The sequence below is a fragment of the Astatotilapia calliptera genome, chromosome 12, assembly GCF_900246225.1.
Source record: "Astatotilapia calliptera chromosome 12, fAstCal1.2, whole genome shotgun sequence".
NCBI lineage: Eukaryota > Metazoa > Chordata > Actinopteri > Cichliformes > Cichlidae > Astatotilapia > Astatotilapia calliptera.
This window is the reverse complement of record NC_039313.1, coordinates 1,221,899-1,241,244: the sequence shown is the minus strand read 5'-3', so window position 1 is coordinate 1,241,244 and position 19,346 is coordinate 1,221,899. Positions and strand designations below refer to the sequence as shown.

The 19,346-nt window shown below is 43.6% G+C and overlaps 1 protein-coding gene across 3 annotated transcripts in view; it reads left to right on the top strand.

The window, feature by feature from the left end:
• abca2 (ATP-binding cassette, sub-family A (ABC1), member 2) overlaps positions 1-19,346 on the top strand; it is a 104,919-nt gene that overhangs the window by 45,295 nt on the left and 40,278 nt on the right. For all 3 annotated transcript variants that reach the window (XM_026186101.1, XM_026186102.1, XM_026186100.1), the window contains 16 exons: positions 1,739-2,109; positions 4,836-4,995; positions 6,146-6,274; positions 6,428-6,595; positions 8,455-8,551; positions 9,330-9,503; positions 10,853-10,955; positions 11,200-11,314; positions 13,932-14,122; positions 16,498-16,648; positions 16,778-16,982; positions 17,072-17,236; positions 17,720-17,900; positions 18,220-18,432; positions 18,720-18,916; positions 19,161-19,334. In XM_026186101.1, coding sequence (XP_026041886.1) covers positions 1,739-2,109; positions 4,836-4,995; positions 6,146-6,274; positions 6,428-6,595; positions 8,455-8,551; positions 9,330-9,503; positions 10,853-10,955; positions 11,200-11,314; positions 13,932-14,122; positions 16,498-16,648; positions 16,778-16,982; positions 17,072-17,236; positions 17,720-17,900; positions 18,220-18,432; positions 18,720-18,916; positions 19,161-19,334 — 2,794 coding nt within the window. The remainder of the gene's footprint in view (positions 1-1,738; positions 2,110-4,835; positions 4,996-6,145; positions 6,275-6,427; positions 6,596-8,454; positions 8,552-9,329; positions 9,504-10,852; positions 10,956-11,199; positions 11,315-13,931; positions 14,123-16,497; positions 16,649-16,777; positions 16,983-17,071; positions 17,237-17,719; positions 17,901-18,219; positions 18,433-18,719; positions 18,917-19,160; positions 19,335-19,346) is intronic.

The following is a 19,346-nucleotide window of genomic DNA, read 5'->3' as shown; positions in this document are numbered from 1 at the left end:
CGTTTGGATCTTCTTTTGCTGCTGGTTCGGTCAATATTGTTTGGAGAGACATCAAACTAACAGCTTTAGAATCGGCGCAAAAAGGGCGTGAACACAAAGCGCGGACCCGCCGACAGATCAGAATCAGCGAGCTGTCGGCTTTCAGCCCCGACCGTGAGAAAGGCGACATCTCACTGATTCTGATCCGCGGGTCGCGCTGTGTGTTTAAGTCTATGTGCAGAATCCGTGTTCCTGCTCTCATTTACTGTCTTAACTGTTTGGTGGTTCTTGAAATTTTGTGAGATGTCACCAGAGATTCTGGCATTTCAGGCAAAATAAATTTATATTAAAAAAATCGACTCAGGATTTTAATGAATCGATTTTACGTTATCCAAGCCAGAATCGATCTTAATCGATGAATCGATTATAAAAACCCACCCCTAAAATACAGGCCATTTACCATATAGGTTCCCTCAGTTCTGCAAGCTGTTCATTCTCGTTTACGTGACCCACCCTTCCTCCCTCCTTGTTCTTAATTCTTTAACTTCTTCACTCCTATTTATAGCACGGGATCTGCCAGGCCCGGGAGCCGTCGCCAGTCCCCTTCGAGGCCTTCCCCAAACCGCAGCTCAATTAATGTCCAAGCATCACCTTTACCTACTAAAACGCTGCCAATCCTAAAATGAGGATGTGGGCCCAGCTAGTGAATGGATGTTAAAATCACCCACAATAATTATTTTATCTGAGCTGAGCACTAAGTCAGATAAAAAGTCCCAGAAATCAGACAGAAACTCAGTGTAAGGCCCAGGTGGACAATAGATGATAATAAATAAGACTGCTTTCTGAGTTTTACAGCTGGGGTGGACAAGACTAACCATCAGGCTTTCCAATGAATTAAAAGTCTGTCTGGGTCTTTGGTTAATAAGCTTGAGTGGACGATTGATGCCAAACCCTCTTTTGGCCTGTACTTCGAGGATTCTGATGATTACTATGACTGAGGGACATTCATTCATCTAAATTAACATTATGTTGAAACCAGGTTTCTGTGAGGCAGACTAAATCAGTTTATTGATCAATTGTTAATTTATGTACTAACAGGGATTCAACGGGAGACCAAATATTAATCCAGATTTGACTGTTTTACTCTTTGGTGCAGTCGTGGATACTGTATTGTTCTTTCTTTGTGATTTCTTTATGCTTAAATCATTTTTTCATAATTTTTGGTGATTTGGGAGTAGACATAGTCTTTAAGGGGATTTTGGAGGGATAAGGGAAGGAGAGAAGCTGCAGACAGCTCTGTAAGACTCTGTCACTCTTTCTGGTAAAGATGTTGGACAGGTCATCTGTTTGAAGCACCTCTTGCACCTCTAGTTCTTCGGCATCTCTGGCTCCACACTCATAATCCAAACATTGATTGGTCACATAACAGCATTTCTGGTTAGATCACATGGCATCAACCCAACTGCATAAAATCTGCATCGCCACCCTTTCACCTCCTGCCGAACCACCAACTGATGTGAAACTTTGAAAATGTTTTCAGTTCAGGTATAGTGACAGCACAGGGAGGATTAAATTCATGAATTCAGTTATTCATCTACATCAGCAGGGGGTCTGGAGCAGATTGCAGTTGTGTTTTCAGGCAGCTTCAGTCTTTAGTTTGAGTAAAAATGTGCACTGACATTTGAAAACAGGGTCCTTTTTCATATGTCTGCTGTAGCCATCATGTAATTTGCCCATTTCCTCCTTTCTTCCCATCCAGCTTCACCTGCAGCCCAGCTCTTCGGCTCTTCTGTCTCAGTCTAACGTTGGGGCTCTGTTGAAGGAACTGGCTGATGTAGAGAGGCTTCTGAAGGATGTGGACCTGCTTTCTAGTCTGGCTCGCCTGCTGCCCAAAGGGGCCTGTGCTGGTCGAACTCCAGCATCGCCAGCAAACACAACATGGCCTCTCAATGCCACCACATGGGGCCCCAACACAACTGACATTCCCGTAGAGGGTGATGAAGGAGGAGAGGAAGGTGGAGGAGCAGGAAGTGGGAAAGGGAAGAAGGAAACGGAGAATCCTCATTCTCAGTTTTCAGCATTTGTACAGTTATGGGCTGGACTGCAGCCCATTCTGTGTGGGAATAACAGGTGGGTATGACAAAAACTGTCTTTAATTGTATGAGGAATGCTTTTGTCATGTTGTTTTAAATAATATGAACATACATTTAAAGAAGTGCCCACGTGTTTAGACTACTCCTTTTTACAAAAAAGCTACCCAACCGAAGACAAACAGAAGCAGCCACAGGTTTTATCTTTATATGAACAATGGTCAGAGTACAAAGCATATGCAATGAGAAAGCGCCTCCTCAGCTTCTCAACATAATAAAGTTCTAGCACATAAATTAAATACCAATCACATCAAGAATACGAGAACAGAGAGATTGTTAACAGCTTAAATGGGAAGAAATTAAAATACCAAAATACCTGGATATCAACATCAGCAAGAATGTCAATTAACTGTTTGTGAAATTGAAATAAGAGGATTACTTCTAGGACTTGTAGACAGTCAACTGTGTGGAATTAAATGAACTACAACTGAGCTCTAAAAGGATAAATGGACTGGTTCTTATATAGCGCTTTTCGACTTTATCTGAGCGCTCAAAGTCTTTATACATTCTCACATTCATACAAGCACTTTTTTCAGTTTTTTTCTGGTTAAACACTTTCTAACATTCACACACACTCATACTCTGTTGGATGCATGGGAGAGCACCTTGGGGTTAGTATCTTGCCCAAAGATATTTAACATGCAGACTGGAGAAGCCAGGGATCAAACCACCAACCTTCCCATTAGTAGATGACCTGCTGGATCTCCTGAGCTACAGCTGCCCCACCTCTAACTGATATAATTGTTGTAAATCAAAGTAATTATTGCTAAAACAACAAAATACTATGATAATAAATTTTTTAAAATTATTTTCAAACTACTCTGCTGTCCATGCACTTTATCGGCATACCGTTCTAGTAAACAAAAAAAGTGTGAAATATCTCAAAACATGCTTTATATTTTAGATTCTTCTAAATAGCCAACCTTTGCTTGATTACTGCTTTGCACTGTGGCATTTATCTGGGCTGAAAGTATCCTCAGCAGCAGAGGGACTCTTGGTCTTCCTTTCCTGCAGCAGTCCTCATGTGAGCCAGTTTCATTGTAGCGCTTGATGATTTTTGCGACTCCACTTGGGGACACATTCAAATTTTTAACAACTTTTTGACTGACTGACTTTCAGTCCTTAAAGTAATGATGGGCTGTTGTTTCTCTTTACTCAGCTGATTGGTTCTTGCCATAATGTGAATTCTAACAGTTGTCAAATAGGGCTGTCAGCTGTGTCCGAACCTGACTTCTGCACAAAACAACTGATGGTCCCAGTGGCATTAAGAAGGCAAGAAATGAACAAATGGACCCTGACAGGCACACCTGTGAGGTGACTACATCATGAAGCTCACTGAGAGAAGGCCGAGGGTTTGCAGCGCTGTCAACAAGACAAATGGTGGAATCTAAAATATAAACATATTTAGAGTTATTTATCATTTTTTCTTTGCTTCCATATATCTGGCTTCATCTATTTGATGTCTTCAGTTTGTATCTACAATGTAGGAAGGGTAGTAAAAATAAAGAAAAAGCATTAAATGAGTAGGTGTGTCCAAACTTTTTACCTGTAGTGTATAACCTAGAAGATACAGATCAAATTACAAAGTACTGTTAGTTATAGTAGGGCTGTCTTGGTCGACACGCCTCTACAATGTTCCATGGAGATCAGGGGTGGTAGCTCTGGATCGGCAGACCTGGTGGTGGTTTCCAGCTTCAAAGAAGGGGATCGAACGGTGTGTTCCCACTACTGGGGGATCACACTCCTCAGCCTCCCTGGGAAAGTCTATGCCAGGGTGCTGGAAAGGAGAGTCTGTCCGTTAGTCGAACCTCGGATACAGGAGGAACAATGCGGTTTTCGTCCTGGTCGTGGAACACTGGACCAGCTCTTTACCCTCTCAAGGATACTTGAGGGTGCATGGGAGTTTGCCCAACCAGTCTACGTGTGTTTCATGGACTTGGAGAAGGCATTCGACCGTGTCCCTCAGACTGTCCTGTTGGAGGTGCTCTGAGAATATGGGGAGTCTGGCCCATTGCTACGGGCCATTCGATCCTTATACAACCGTTGCGAGAGCTTGGTCCAACATAAGTCGGACAATAAGTCGGACTCGTTCCTAGTGGGTGATGGGCTCCGCCAGGGCTGCCCTTTGTCACCGATTCTGTTCATAATTTTTGTGGACAGAATTTCTAGGTGCAGCCAAGTGGTGGAAGGCTTCACTTGATTGGTCTCAGAATCTCATCTCTGCTTTTCACGGATGATGTGGTTCTGTTGGCTTCATTGAGTGATGGCCTCCAGCTCGCAGTGGAATGGTTTGCAGCCGAGTGTGAAGCAGTGGGAATCAGATGAGGCACGCATCCAGTTCAGCCATCCGGGAGGGACTCAGAGTAGAGCAGCTCCTCTGCATCGACAGGAGTCAGTTGAGGTGGTTCGGGCATCTGACAAGGACGCTGCCTGGACGCCTCCTGGGTGAGGTGTTCCGGGCATGTCCCATTGGGATGATGCCCTGGGGCAGACCCAGGACGTGCTGGAGAGATTATATCTCTCAGCTAGCTGGGAATGCCTTGGTGTTCCCCCAGACAAGCGGGAGGAGGTGGTGGAGGAGAGGGAGGTCTTGGCTTCTCTGCATAGGCTGCTGTCCCCGCGACCCGGCCCCAGATAAGCGGAAGAAAATGGATGGATGTTACTTAGCAGTACAGTCTGTGCTCTTAACCATAGATCTTGTTGCAGGATAATTGAACCGGAGGCTTTGAAGCAGGGAAACATGAGCTCTCTGGGATTCACCAGCAAAGAACAAAGGAATTTGGGCCTACTGGTTCACTTGATGACTACAAATCCCAAGATCCTCTACTCTCCTATTGGCTCCCAGGTGGACAAAGTGATTCAGAAGGCATGTAAACACCACTCTCTTTCGTGTATATATACAAAAAGATTTGCATTATCAATCAAGTATGAACAAAGCTTTTGTCATAACCAGCAAAAATACACTGTCCAAGCTATTAGTGTGTTTTCTTCCAAAACACTGGGAGGCAGAACGGACTGAATGAGTATGATGTAGATCACCACCATCTAATTTTTAACCCTAACCTGATACAATGTTCATTCAGAACATTTTCAATGTGTTGGTGCAACATGATCTATGCAACACTCCATAATGACAAAGCAAAAGATGTTTCCATTCACTTGTTTTAGAATTGTTGAAAAAAAGGCTGATATTTTGCATTCATACTATTAATCACGCACTTGGATATGACTGTGCTCTGTTGTCTGTGAAATGCTTTTAGAATTTGATTGGAGTCCACCTGTCATAGAACATATGTCTGTGAGGGTTCTCAGTCATCCAGGTCGTCGTAGTCAAAGGAGCTTGCAAAGAAAAGCGTCTGGACTTCTTTAAGTTGCTTGAAGACGTTTCACCTCTCATCCGAGAAGCTTCTTCAGTTCTAAGGTCAAATGGTGGAGAGTCCCAGATTTAAACCTAGTGGGAGTTTCCCCCCACAGAGGGACAATCACATGATAAGATGGGGCCAGGTTTCACAATGAGCTCACCCGAAACTCTGGCTGATTGGGACCCACACCCAGTTTCACACCTTGGCTCATGTGATTAGAGGATCATCAGGGGGTCCTTTTGTCCCTCTGTGGGGGGAAACTCCCACGGGGTTTAAATCTGGGACTCCCCACCATTTGACCTTAGAACTGAAGAAGCTTCTCTGTTCTCTGATGAGAGGTGAAACGTCTTCAAGTAACTTAAAGAAGTCCAGACGCTTTTCTTTGCAAGCTCCTTTGACGTCATAGAACATAATTGAAAAGGCCAGTGAGACAGGGCTGTGTCCAAGCACAGATCTGGGAGTAAATATATTTAGGATGTTTAAGACCACGGTGCCCTCCACTACTGTAAGAACTGTGTTACTGTATTGGAAGAAGAAGAAATAATAATAAGAAAATAATAGAAGACATTTTATTTATAGATATACATATATTTGTTTATACAGATTCATACAGATTGTAATGAAAAACTAATGTGTTCACTTTTTTCTTTAAAGGCCAATGAGACATTTGCATTTGTTGGGAATGTGACACATTACACCCGGGTGTGGCTCAATATCTCCTCCCAGCTCAGGAGTTTCCTGGAGGAGGGCCAGTTCCACAAGCACCTGGTGTGGCTGCAGCAGGTACATTTACAAAAGAGCCCACGGACATGACGCTGCAGTGCTGTCTGTGCTGGAACATTTACATCCATCTTTTCCTAGAATTAGATTTTGAGTCAGGAGCCTTTTAATTGTGCTCTGCTTCTGCTTCATTCATCTTGTTTTTCTTTGCTCAAGTTGTTCTCAGATCTTCAGCAGCACCCTGAGTTGATAAATGGCACAGACACTGAGCTAATGCAAAGTCTGATGGAAGGAAACTACAGTCTTCCCAACACCTCCACCTTGCTAGAACAGCTGGACACCATTGACAATGCTGCCTGTGGCTGGACACACTTTATGTCTAAGGTCAGCACAGTTTTTATCTTAAATTTTACAAAGATAAAACAATGCATCACTCCAAAAACTTAGTTTTGACCTTATAAAAAAGCAGTTCTATAAATTCAGCCACATGACCACATGAAAGCAGCGGCCCAGGTTTGAGTCTGATCCATGTATGTCTTCCCTCCCCCTCTTGCTCCGCTTTTCTGTCTATCTCTACTATTGCTATCCAATAAAGGCAAAAAAATAAAAACACTTATGCATCCTGGATAACTATGCATAGTGTGGATATCGAGTTCAGAAGAGAAAAAGAGTTCTCATTAAGAAGGAAAATACAATAGATGATTTAAGAAGGGGCCACCCGGGGAATGAATATGGAGCTGGGACAGGTTTGGACCATAATACCAGAACCAACTGGTGGACATGGGAGGTGATCAGGTTGAAGAAAGTCTTACCTGGCTTCGTTAGCCAATGGGACTGCTAATGCAAAAACTTGGGTGTGGGAGGAGTTTGGGGACATAAAACAAGACTTTTGGTCAGCATCAAGGTGATTCTGGCACATGACTCAGGAGGGGGATGCAGTGTTCCACTCACAATATATAAAGTGGTCGCAGAACACAGAACAAGCTCTTTATCCTCCTGAGGTTATTTGAGGGTGTGTGGGAGTTGTACAGTTGTCATCACGTCCCATGGGGTCAGCCCTGGGGTGTCTGGCCTGTTGCTGTGGGCCATTTGCTCCCTCTACCACTGCAGCGCGAGCTTGAACCATATTGTTGGCAATAAGTAGGACTCAGTGAGTGTTGAACCGTGCCAGTTCTGCCCTTGGTCACCAGTTTTGTTCATAGTTTTATGGACACATTATCTAGCCCTAGCAGGTGATGGAGGCTCTTGGGGTCTTGTTCATGAAGTCACAGATACAAGTGGTGGAAATTAGTTTCTTTCAAAGGGTGGCTGGGTTCTTCCCTTAGAGATAAGGTTACTCCAAGTCCCCCTCGGATGTTTGTTCATCCGAGGGGGACTTGGAGTAAAGCCTCTGCTCCTCAACATCAGGAGTCCTACTTGATGCCTCCTAGTCGAGGTGTTTCAGGCATATCGTACTGGGATGAGGCACCAGGTCATACCCAGGATATGCTGGAGAGATTATATGTCAGTTGACCAATGCAGTGTCCCCCTGGCTAAGCTGGAAGAGGTGGTCAGGGTGAGGGAAGTCTGGGCTTCTCTGCAAAGACTGCTGCTCCTGCGAGCCAAACCTGAATGCAGGGCTGCAATAATAATGACAACAATATTCATTCATTTTTATCTGCTTCACAACAACAACAACAACAACAACAACAAAGAAATAATCTTTCTTTATTAATGTTACTTACAGAGTGGGGTCATTATAAGACAAGTGACTGCTATCAGCTTTTAGCTACGTCTTTCTTTTTCTGTTTAATCACGTACCAGTATTTCAAATGTTTGGATTACACATGAAAACACGACTGGTACGCTGGTGTGATATTCACGTGAATTAACTTTTTTTTGCTTTCTTGATTCTGGTGTCAGTCACAACAGTCATGGATGACTCTTTGTGTTTATATTTTATTAAAATTGTTACTAGGAATCCACAGATAAATGCAAAGTCATTGCATTAAATCACACTGAGAATAGAATAGAATAATTACTTTAATTGTCCCACAAGGGGAAATGTGGTTGTAACAGCAGCAAAAAACAAAACAAAAAAACCCCACATATACAAACAGAACAGGACACAGAACAGAAACACACAATCTTCACATATTTACATCATGGACAATAGTTACCAAAACAGAGCACTGTACAGTTATTAAAATTAAAGTGCAGATAAGTGGCAAACCCAGGTGTGTGTCTGTTACTTGTGTTTCCAGGTCAGTGTTGATGTCTTCAAGGGCTTTCCTGATGAAGACAGCATTGTCAACTACACCCTGAATCAGGCTTACCGGGACAACGTTTCTGTGTTTGCCAGTGAGTCGCCTTTGCATGTCCGACTGTAATCATAGTATCTAATGCATTTAAAGTGCAGGAGTGAGGTGGACATGCTCTAGATTTTCACAATGTCCCGTTTGTGCTTTGCTTGCAAAAAGGTCACTTGCGTACCCACAGGCCTCAGACTGCTTCCAGCTAGAGGTCAGCTGACTCCTGTCAGCTGACTTCCCTTTGGGCATATCTCATTCCACTGAAGCTTCTTCAGTTCTAAAACCAATCGCTCCCAGATTATTTGCCGTAGTGAGAGTTGTCCATTATGAGGGTCGCTGACCCCCTAATGATTCTCTACCTAATCACATGAGCCAAGGTGTGAAAACGAGTGTAGGTCACAATCACCATTGTGGACCCACTGTGAAGCCTGGCCCCACCCAATCGTGTGATTTCTGAGGTCAAAAGGCCCAGGATGTGAGTGGGCATTAAGGCATCTGGGAAGGATCTCAAAACGTACATGAGTGTGCCCCACACTGCTCCCCCTGGTGGATACACATGACATTACCACTTGATTTCCTAATTGCCGTTTAGGGGCGTTACTACTCATGGTTGCATCATTCACATCACAGGCGGGGATGTCACTGCGCTCTCCCATCAACCAGCAATCAGTCAGGATTCCTCACAGTCCTGTCAGGGATGAGCAGCTGTTTCTGTTTCTATATTATTCAGAGTCGTTCATAATCACATGAAGCATATTAAATGCCCACATCAGAGTTTTGATGCAAAATTAGATTTTCTTTACTATTCTAATGTTTTCTTTCCCCAGGTGTGATTTTCCAGACTAATAAAGATGGCTCCCTTCCACCACATGTTATGTACAAAATCAGACAAAATTCCAGCTTAACAGAGAAGACCAATGAAATCAGGAGGGCCTACTGGCGCCCTGGCCCCAACACTGGGGGGAAATTCTATTTCCTGTATGGCTTTGTTTGGATCCAAGGTAAGGAACTGAAATTCACTTACTTCCCCAGTGCTGACCGTTTGATTGTGGTTGGAATGAGAATTCTCAGTCTTGTGTGGTTTTTGAACAGTATGTAGATCAACGGTTTTATGCACAGGACCCAAGGGGTGACACACTGATATCAGTGCAGTTTCATTTGTTTTTATGAAGTAAAGGTAACGTGCTTACCTGGCCTTGTGTCAGATTGGCACCCTGTCCAGGATGTACCCTGCCTCTTGCCCTGTGGCAGCTGGGATGAGTTTCAAGCCCCCTGCAACCCTGACCTGGATGAGCAGAAGGGGATGGATTGATGGAACGTGCTTACAACGCTGCAGCAGTAGCCTTTTCTAACTACAAATCATATTTTATTTAGTTGCTGAAAGCAGGGAAGCCACTCAACTGACACAGAATATTGAATGATGAAATCAGAGTGATAGACGTGTCTGAAGACAACGCAGTGTAAGGCTGTTTAGCCAGGAGAGGTCACAGGCTCTGACAGGGTTGGATCATTACAAAAAGACTACAAATCAAACTTTCACGGTCACGTGTGTGGGAATGGAAGGAGAGGACCCAAATGCAGGACTCACGGGTTTATTAGTCAGACGACTTCCACCTCAGCTCTTCCTCCAGAAAGGAGAGCGGTGCCTGCTCCCGCTCGTAGAAGTCTGAGGGGTCCATTTCGTGTCTTCATGGGTCTCATCAGGCTATAGCATAGAATGAAATTACAATAGACTTTTATTGGATGTCATTCCTATGAAAACTGGTCACACTACAAGTGTGGTAGCTCTTTAAGGGTCTGTGGTCTTTATCACTGCAGTTTATGTTAAAAGGAAACAGTTGTTTTAAGTTATTAGAATATTTCTACTTCAGTTCATCATCAGCCTGTTTAAAGAATGAGCTTTCAGCTGCTCTCTGTTTATTACCCTCATTCATAACTGAGTACAAGTCACGTGCTGATGTGTAAGCCTGCAGAAGACAGCAAATATATATATATATATATATATATATATATATATATATATATATATATATATATATATAATTGAGTCCCTTGTATTTTATAATGTTCTAGCTCACTCTTTCTCCATATTTATGTCGAATATTGTCACTGAGTTTCCCATGAAAAATGTTTAAGCATAAATATAAAATAAAGGTTATATAATTCTACTGTACTGTATATTTCATCATGTGAATTAAAAAAATCGTAATTTTTTTAAAGTGATTAATTTGTAAATCAGTCTGACTCACAACATCCTTTATTACCCAAACCGTCACCATCAGCTGATATACAAATATGTAACACGCACGCTGGAGAGAAATACGAACCCTGTCTCGATTCTCTTTTCCAGACATGATAGAGAGAGCGATCATCAACACATTTGTGGGGCATGACGTGGTGGAGCCTGGCAACTACGTTCAGATGTTCCCCTATCCATGCTACACCAGAGACGAGTAAGGGACGGACTAACACGTAGCCCTGTACTTTATTTACTGGGATTCTGTTTGTGTGATAATAATAAACAAAATAATGACACGTTACCATTAGAACGTCATGTAAACAGAATGTCTTAAGCAGTTTGAAAAGTTCATTTAAACGTGACCAACGATCGGTTTGGATGAATATATTCCTCCATCAGCACATCTGTCTGTTACTGTGATCATCAGCTCATACCCTGTGTTACTCTTGTCTTTGCAGTTTTCTCTTTGTGATTGAGCACATGATGCCTCTGTGTATGGTGATCTCTTGGGTTTACTCAGTGGCCATGATGATTCAGCATATTGTAGCTGAGAAAGAGCACAGGCTTAAAGAGGTGAGTGTTTGTTAGCGTGATTGGTCCACACGACAGCGTGCTCAAAGATTGTTGGGGATGGGAGCAAACAATTAGTTTTAAACCAAAGCAAATATTGAAACTTTAAACAAACATTTGAAATATAGGGCTTGTATTTACAAAAACATGCAGTACGTACGGCTCAGTGATAGAATCGCTCGCAGCATTTCGTGCATGTCAACACCCCCCCAAGCAAGTCCAGCTTATTGCTGGTAATGTGGAGCAGTGTCTCACAACAGTTGGACAGTGATGGACAGTGATTTCAGTGATGGGCCCAAGCACTCATGTACCTGAGGGACATGATCGCATGTCTCCATGTCCACACCCACTGGTCCAGAGCTGGTCCAGTGTTCTGCAACCAGGACAATAACTGCATGGTTCCTCCGGGATCTGAAGTCTGATAAGTAGACGAACTTTCCTGACCAGGACCAAGATGAAGTGACTCTCTCCTCCTCTGGTAGAAACCCGTCATACAAGCAGCAAGCTGAGGGAATGCAAGGATGCTCACCCTGCCTGTTACCTCTCACCGAGACCAGTGGAATAAATGTGCACGAGCAAGCAGCTGCGAAGAGTCACCAGTGAACTGCTCCCAGTATGTGTGCAGCTGTGTGGCTCCTTTATGTTTCCTTTAGTGTTGAAAAGCAGGGTTGCTCCACAATCCATGGCAACATTGTTCCACGCTGTACATCAGCGCGCAGCCTTAGTGCTGCTCTTTGCTGCCTCCTCTCAGGCCACTTTGATACTGCGACCATGCCAGCCTTAAAAACACAAACATGGGTCCATGTTCTGCTTAGTAAACTTATTTCTTGATTTTGTGCCACTTTTTACATTTTCACAGTTTTAATGATAAGATTATAATGTTTTTTTTTTAACATTGATTAATACCTTACACCAAATACATATTATATGTTAACTTGTTGAATGGAATAAAATTTTATAAAACAGTGTAAAAGTACTTTTACTGCTTAAGTACTTTTGAAACATGAGAAGTTTTATTCAATCTTACGCTGATAGGTTAATAAAAAAAAAGACGAGCTGCTGTTTCTCCCGGCAGTCAGGGACTCGTCATCACTTTCCTCCTGCTTACGGCGTCCCTGTCTGATCTTTGACTTCTGTTTATCGTACACTCGCTCACAGCTCTCAGTGTGCGACAAATCCTCTCTGGGCACCAGTATAACTCAGTGGGCGACCATATGACACAAGGCAGCAGCCTGGGCTCTCTCTGCTCACCTGTCTGTCGTCACTACTGGTGTCAAATAAAGACAAAATACCGAAAAAACAGGGGGCGATCGTGGCTCAAGAGCTGGGAGTTCGTCTTGTAACCGGAAGGTTGCCGGTTCGAGCCCCGGCTACTTGGGCGAGACACTTCACCCTACTGGTGGTGGTCAGAGGGCCCGGTGGCGCCAGTGTCCGGCAGCCTCGCCTCTGTCAGTGCGCCCCAGGGTTGTGGCTACAATGTAGCTGCCATCACCAGTGTGTGGATGTGTGTGTGAATGGGTGGATGACTGAACGTGTAAAGCGCTTTGGGGTCCTTAAGGACTAAGCTATGCTATACAAATACAGGCCATTTACCAAAAAACAACATTAAAAAACCAAAAACGCTCTGTGCAGACTGAGCATGATGATGAAAGACAGAAGACTTTATGTCTTTATTTGCTTTGTTGTGAAGCAAACAATCCTGCAGCATAAGTCGGGGCCCAAAACCAAAAGCCACCAGTGGGAATATGTAGAGAATGACCCAGAATTTACTTCAGCTTAGTGACACTTGGACATTATCCTGAACTGTGTGTGTTACATTAAAAGACCTCAAAGTGCTGCAGGTGTGTGTGAGTGGGTAAACGTGGGTTATAGTGGTCACTAGAAAAATAACACCACTCCCATTACTTCACAAAATTCACTTTCCCAAATTTCCCAAATTTATCATTAAAAATAAGGATGTGTGTGAAACAATGAGTGACGGAACAAAGTGTCTCAGTGTGGAAAAGGTCAGAAAGCCGTTTCTAAAGTTGTGGGACTCCAGCGAACCACAAATGCCAGAAACACAGAATAGTGGTGACCCCTCCCAGGAGGAGCCGACCAACCAGAGTTAACCCTGTTTTTCTGTCTCAGGACCTGAAGACTCGCTGTGGTAAACGGAAACAGGATTTCTGCCGTCTGCCAAAACATCCAATAAGGAAAATGTTTGTCCATCTGTTTGTGACCTCAAGCTGAAGCACGCTTCAGCAGGACAATGATCCAAAACACAGCAGCAAGTCCAAGAAACACAACTCTGACCTGCTCAAAGTCCTGACCTGAGTCAGACTGAGATGCTCAAAAACCCTCCAGTGTGGCTGAGTTACAACAATTCTGCAAAGACGAGGCAAATTTCCTCCACAGAGTGTAAAACGCTCACTGCCAGTTATCACAAACACCTGAGTGCAGCTGTTGCTGCTGAGGCCCACCCAGGTTTAGGGGCCGTGTAGCTTTGGGGTTTTGTCCACTTATTCATAAATACTTTTATTTAGCAGCTGCATTTTGTGTTTAGTGTGTTGTATAAGGGTCAAAGACTTTTTCACACTACTGTGCATACTTGCAAATAACCATAGTGTCTCTGTCTCAGGTGATGAAGATGATGGGTCTGAACAATGCAGTCCACTGGGTGGCGTGGTTCATCACGGGCTTTGTCCAGCTGTCCATCTCTGTCACTGCTCTCACGGCCATTTTAAAGTACGGCCGGGTGTTGCTCCACAGCGATCCCTTCATCATCTGGCTGTTCCTTACCATCTATGCCGTGGCTACTATCATGTTCTGGTAAGACTTCTGGCTCAATGCCTCAGTGTGCACAGCTTCACGGATAATGTTTAGTACAGAACAGGAAGGGGATACTCTCACCACAGGGTCAAAGGTCAGTTTTGCCCAGACCTCCAATATATCTACTGGTGTGCATGAGATAAACTATGAATTGAAATGCTATGTGAATAGAGCATGGTGCATTTAAGCCTAGAAAGATAAAACTCATTGAAAAAAATTAGGAAATTGTCAGTTAGCATTTATCGGTACAGTGGAGAACGCATAATTCAATTTTTACCTCTGACAGCAGTTTGATAAGATTAAGCACTTCCTTCCTACAATCTGCAATCAAATCTTATTCGATACTCGCTGGTCATTCTCACTTAAACAAGAGGGTGAATGAACTCTGGCAGTGTTTTCAGTAGTTACAAGAAGCACTCTGAGCACAAACCTCCACCAAGGCAGCTCACTCTTTAGGTTTCAGGGAATAAGATTATAATATGCATTTATTATTTTTACTTTATTCTTTTAAAGAATACTTTAAGACGTTTGCAGTGCATGAATGTGCAGGCTTTTGTTATTTGTCCTGTTGAAACCCACTTATACTATTTTATTATTTATTTATGTGGCAAGTACACGTGTAGCATTCATTACACATTTAAATGTTTCGTTGACCTTGAAGAAGAGGTCAGACATCAAATGACATTTAAATATTAATTAGATATTTTCTATTTGTTGACAATACACACGACTGTGAATATAAACTCTCCACCCATTTAACGTTTCATTTTAATCGATTCAGGACTTATCGAGGCATCATGTTTACAGACATAATGACAGGATGAGATGCATGCAAACTCTACCAGGGAGGTACTTCATTACCTGAAGTAACTTTATTACCATATGCCAAATAAAATGTCCATCCTTCCTGCGAGCAGTCTTTATCCTCGGGTCCTCTGCCAGAGGCCTGGGAGCTTGAGGGTCCTGTGCAGTACTTTGCTGTTCCTGCGCTCTGCTGAGGCCACGCTCCCTGTTGGGGATCACTGCTCTGAGCGCTCCGATTAGGACTGGAGACCTTCACCCTCCAAATCTTCTATTCAGTTTTATTTATACGGCAACAACAGTCGCCTCAAAGTGCTTTATATTGTAAGGCAGACCCTACAATAATACAAAGAACACAGAAAATCCCAACAGTTAGATGGCCCCTGTGAGTAAGTGCTTTGGCGACAGTGGGAAGGAAAAACTCCCTATTAACAGGAAGAAACCTCCAGCAGAACCAGGCTCAGGGAGGAACTCACATCTGCTGCTATTCGATGGGGATGAGGGGAGGAAGACAGGATGAAGACATGATATAGAAGCGAGACAGAGATTAATAATAACTAAATGCAGAGAGGAATGAGAAAGGTGACTTAAGAAGAAACACCCAGTGCATCATGGGAATCCCCCAGCAGCCTACGTCTATTGCAGCATAACTAAGGGAGGATTCAGGCTCACCTGGTCCAGCCCTAACTATATGCTTTAGCAAAAAGGAAAGTTTGAAGCCTAATCTTGAAAGTAGAGATAGTGTCTGTCTCCTGAATCCAAACTGGAAGCTGGTTCCACAGAAGAGGGGCCTGAAAACTGAAGGCTCTGCCTCCCATTCTACTTTTAAATACTCTAGGAACAACAAGTAGGCCTGCAGAGCGAGAGCGAAGTGCTCTAATGGGGTGATATGGTACTACAAGGTCATTAAGATAAGATGGGGCCTGATTATTTAAGACCTTGTATGTAGGGTCTACCTTACAAGGCGCCTTGAGGTGACTGTTGTTGTGTTTTGGCACTACATGTAGACTGACTGGGCTCCCAGTTAGATTTTTGCAAAAAGGTGGCGTTCCCACCAGGGAAGAGTTGCTGTCCCAAGTGGAGGAATTGAAGTATCTTGGCGTCTGTGATGGAAAACAAAAGATTGACAGATAGATTGGGGCCATTTTTGCATGTAGTCCTACCTGGAGGAGGCTCAGGGCACGCCGGAGAAATGTCCCTCCAAAGGCCCGATAATCCCCTCAGTGTTTCCTGAGATTCCTGAGGTCTGGGTTTCTCTTGTTAGGCTGCTGTCCTTAAGACATGGTTATTCATGGACGGATGGATGGATACTAAGCTGTCAGTATGTCAGTGTAAGAGGAGTTTGTAGTCAGCCTCCTGTGGTCAGGACTTTTTTGATCAGTGCTGGAGGTTTCTGCCAGACATGGAAAACCTGGTGTCTTGAGTTTTAATGTTAGTGAGCATTGAGTGATGATTATTTTTGTAAAATCGTGAACCTTGTCTTTATATGTAGTGATTTTGCTGCACATCTCATTGTATTTTTAAAAACTTGTGGAATATGTCCTGAAACAAATGAAGCGTAACTTTTTTCCCAGTTTCCTGGTGTCAGTAATCTACTCCAAAGCTAAGCTGGCTTCTGCCTGCGGAGGAATCATCTATTTCCTCAGCTATGTGCCCTATATGTATGTGGCCATTAGGGAGGAGGTGGCTCACGACAAGATCACTGCCTTCGAGAAATGCATTGCTGTAAGGCATTTTACATTTCTTTCCTTTTTCACCAATCAAAACTCTTTGAATTTGTGGTGCGTTGGTAAAATGTTCTTTATCTGTTGTTCTGTGAAATCAGATAATCCACATTGTTTCCTTCTCTTTTAGTCTCTGATGTCTACCACAGCTTTTGGCCTTGGCTCCAAGTATTTTGCTCTATACGAGGTAGCAGGTGTTGGCATTCAGTGGCAGACCATAAGCCAGTCACCTGTAGAAGGCGATGACTTTAACCTCGGTCTCTCCATGATGATGCTCATCATTGATGCTGGCGTGTACGGTGTGCTGACCTGGTACATAGAGGCTGTGCATCCAGGTGTGAAATCCTTGCTCTCTCAGGTTTTCTCCCAACAAACGTTATTTAGGAATCTTCTGCTGATTCAATTTTCCCTAATTTTCCATTAGGAATGTATGGGCTGCCGCGCCCATGGTACTTCCCACTGCAGAGGTCCTACTGGTCTGGCAGTGGCCGTGTGGAGACCTGGGATTGGCCTTGGTGCGGAGGTGGAGCTGCCAGGCTCAGTGTGATGGAGGAGGATCAGGCTTGTGCGATGGACCACCGGAGGAATGGTAAAAACCAACAATATGGTGCTCGAGGACAAGATTCCCATATTCTGTCAATCAGCTTAAAAACACTGTAATACACACCGTCCTAAACTTCAGTAAAAGGATAAATATTATTTTTCCATCCATAATATCATAATAATATTAAATATTATTATTTCCTTACACAGGAACCTTTCCAAGTTTGCATGTTTGAGCAGGATTATGAATTTCCAGATTCCAATGTGACACACGAGACAGTTCAGTTCAAAATGGCATGAAGCCACGCCCCTTATATTTCCTTATTTGTCCCGAGTAAATAATAGTGCTGAGTTCAAATCTCCATGCAGAAACCACAGGGCCTCTCCCTGTTTCAGGCATGTGGTTATTTGCCTCTCCTCTTAGTGCTTTTAACAAAAGAAGTGGAATTAACGACGGAGAAAAACACTTTTTAAATCAATATTTTTATAAATGATTCCGATTTTGTTCTCACTGTCATTCCAACTCCAGAGGAGATCCGCGGGATAGAGGAGGAGCCCAACCACCTTCCCCTGGTGGTGTGTATAGACAAACTGACCAAGGTGTACAAGACAGGCAGTAAACTGGCCCTGAACAAACTGAGCCTCAACCTCCATGAAAACCAGGTGGTTTCCTTCTTGGGACACAATGGAGCTGGGAAGACGACTACAATGTGAGAGGCAGTGTGCAGCATGTAGTAATGGTTTTTATTGTGCAGCTCCGGCACTGGAGAGCTCAATGATTTACTCTTGCATGGTTTTGTAGATCACACTGAGACATGCAGGTTTTATAAGACTCATATATAATGAAATATAAACATCCATGATCTGTTGTTAAATGTTCAGCCTGCTGCAGCTACACACAAACAAACAAAAAAAGAAGAAAATAAAAATATGATATTTTTTAAAGATATATTGGACCAAACAACATTTAAGCAACAAATCCTGTTTAATGTATCACTGTGACCTGTAATCTAAACTGTATGTTCATAGGTCCATCCTGACAGGGTTGTTCCCGCCCACGTCTGGCTCTGCCACCATCTATGGCCACGATATCCGCACTGAGATGGAGCGTATTCGACAGAACCTCGGGATGTGTCCGCAGCACAACGTCCTGTTTGACAAGCTGAGTGTGGAGGAGCATCTGTGGTTCTACTCCAGGCTCAAAGGCATGGCTGAAGAAGACATCTGCAAGGAGATGGACAAGTCAGCTGCTTTTATTCAATTCAGTTTTATTTATGTAGCGCCAAATTACAGCAGCAGTTGCCCAGAGGCACCTTGTATTGTAAGATAAAGAGCCTATCCTGAACCTTTATGGAAATTCAAACTGTGCATATGTAAAGGCACTGAGGTCACAGCACAGGCTTAATGCTGTTTAGTTGTTTGGGACTCATTAGGGTTTAACTTGCCTCACAACGTTTCACTCAACCAGTGTCAGTGCTCCCTGACAACCGATCAACAGAACACAACTCTCTGTGTGTGTGTGTGTCCAGGATGATTGTTGACCTGGAGTTGTCCAACAAGCGTCACAGCTTGGTGCAGACATTGTCTGGTGGGATGAAGAGAAAGTTGTCTGTCGCCATTGCCTTTGTTGGTGGTTCCAGGGCCGTCATCCTAGACGAACCAACCGCAGGGGTGGACCCCTACGCCCGCCGAGCCATCTGGGATCTCATTCTCAAATACAAACAAGGTGAGTGACTCCTAGGCATCGTGCAGAGTGACATGACATCGATCCAGGGATTCAATCCTCACCAAAGATATTTAAGTGTTGTTCAGTCTGTGCATGTTTCTTGTATGCACGTGGGAAAAATGTCCTCTGCGTTCAGTTTTCAGAATATTGTTGCAGAGGCACGCTCTATCCTTTTTTTGATGTCCTGCTTGGTAAATGTAACCCAAACCACCTCCTACATATGTGTGTGGCTCCTCTGCCTTAGGCCGCACAATTCTGCTGTCTACCCACCACATGGATGAAGCAGACCTTCTGGGAGATCGCATTGCCATCATCTCACACGGGAAACTCAAATGCTGTGGCTCCCCACTCTTTCTCAAGAGCACTTATGGAGATGGATACAAGCTGACACTGGTCAAAAAGCAGAGCGAAGGCCGAGGTGTGTGTGTGT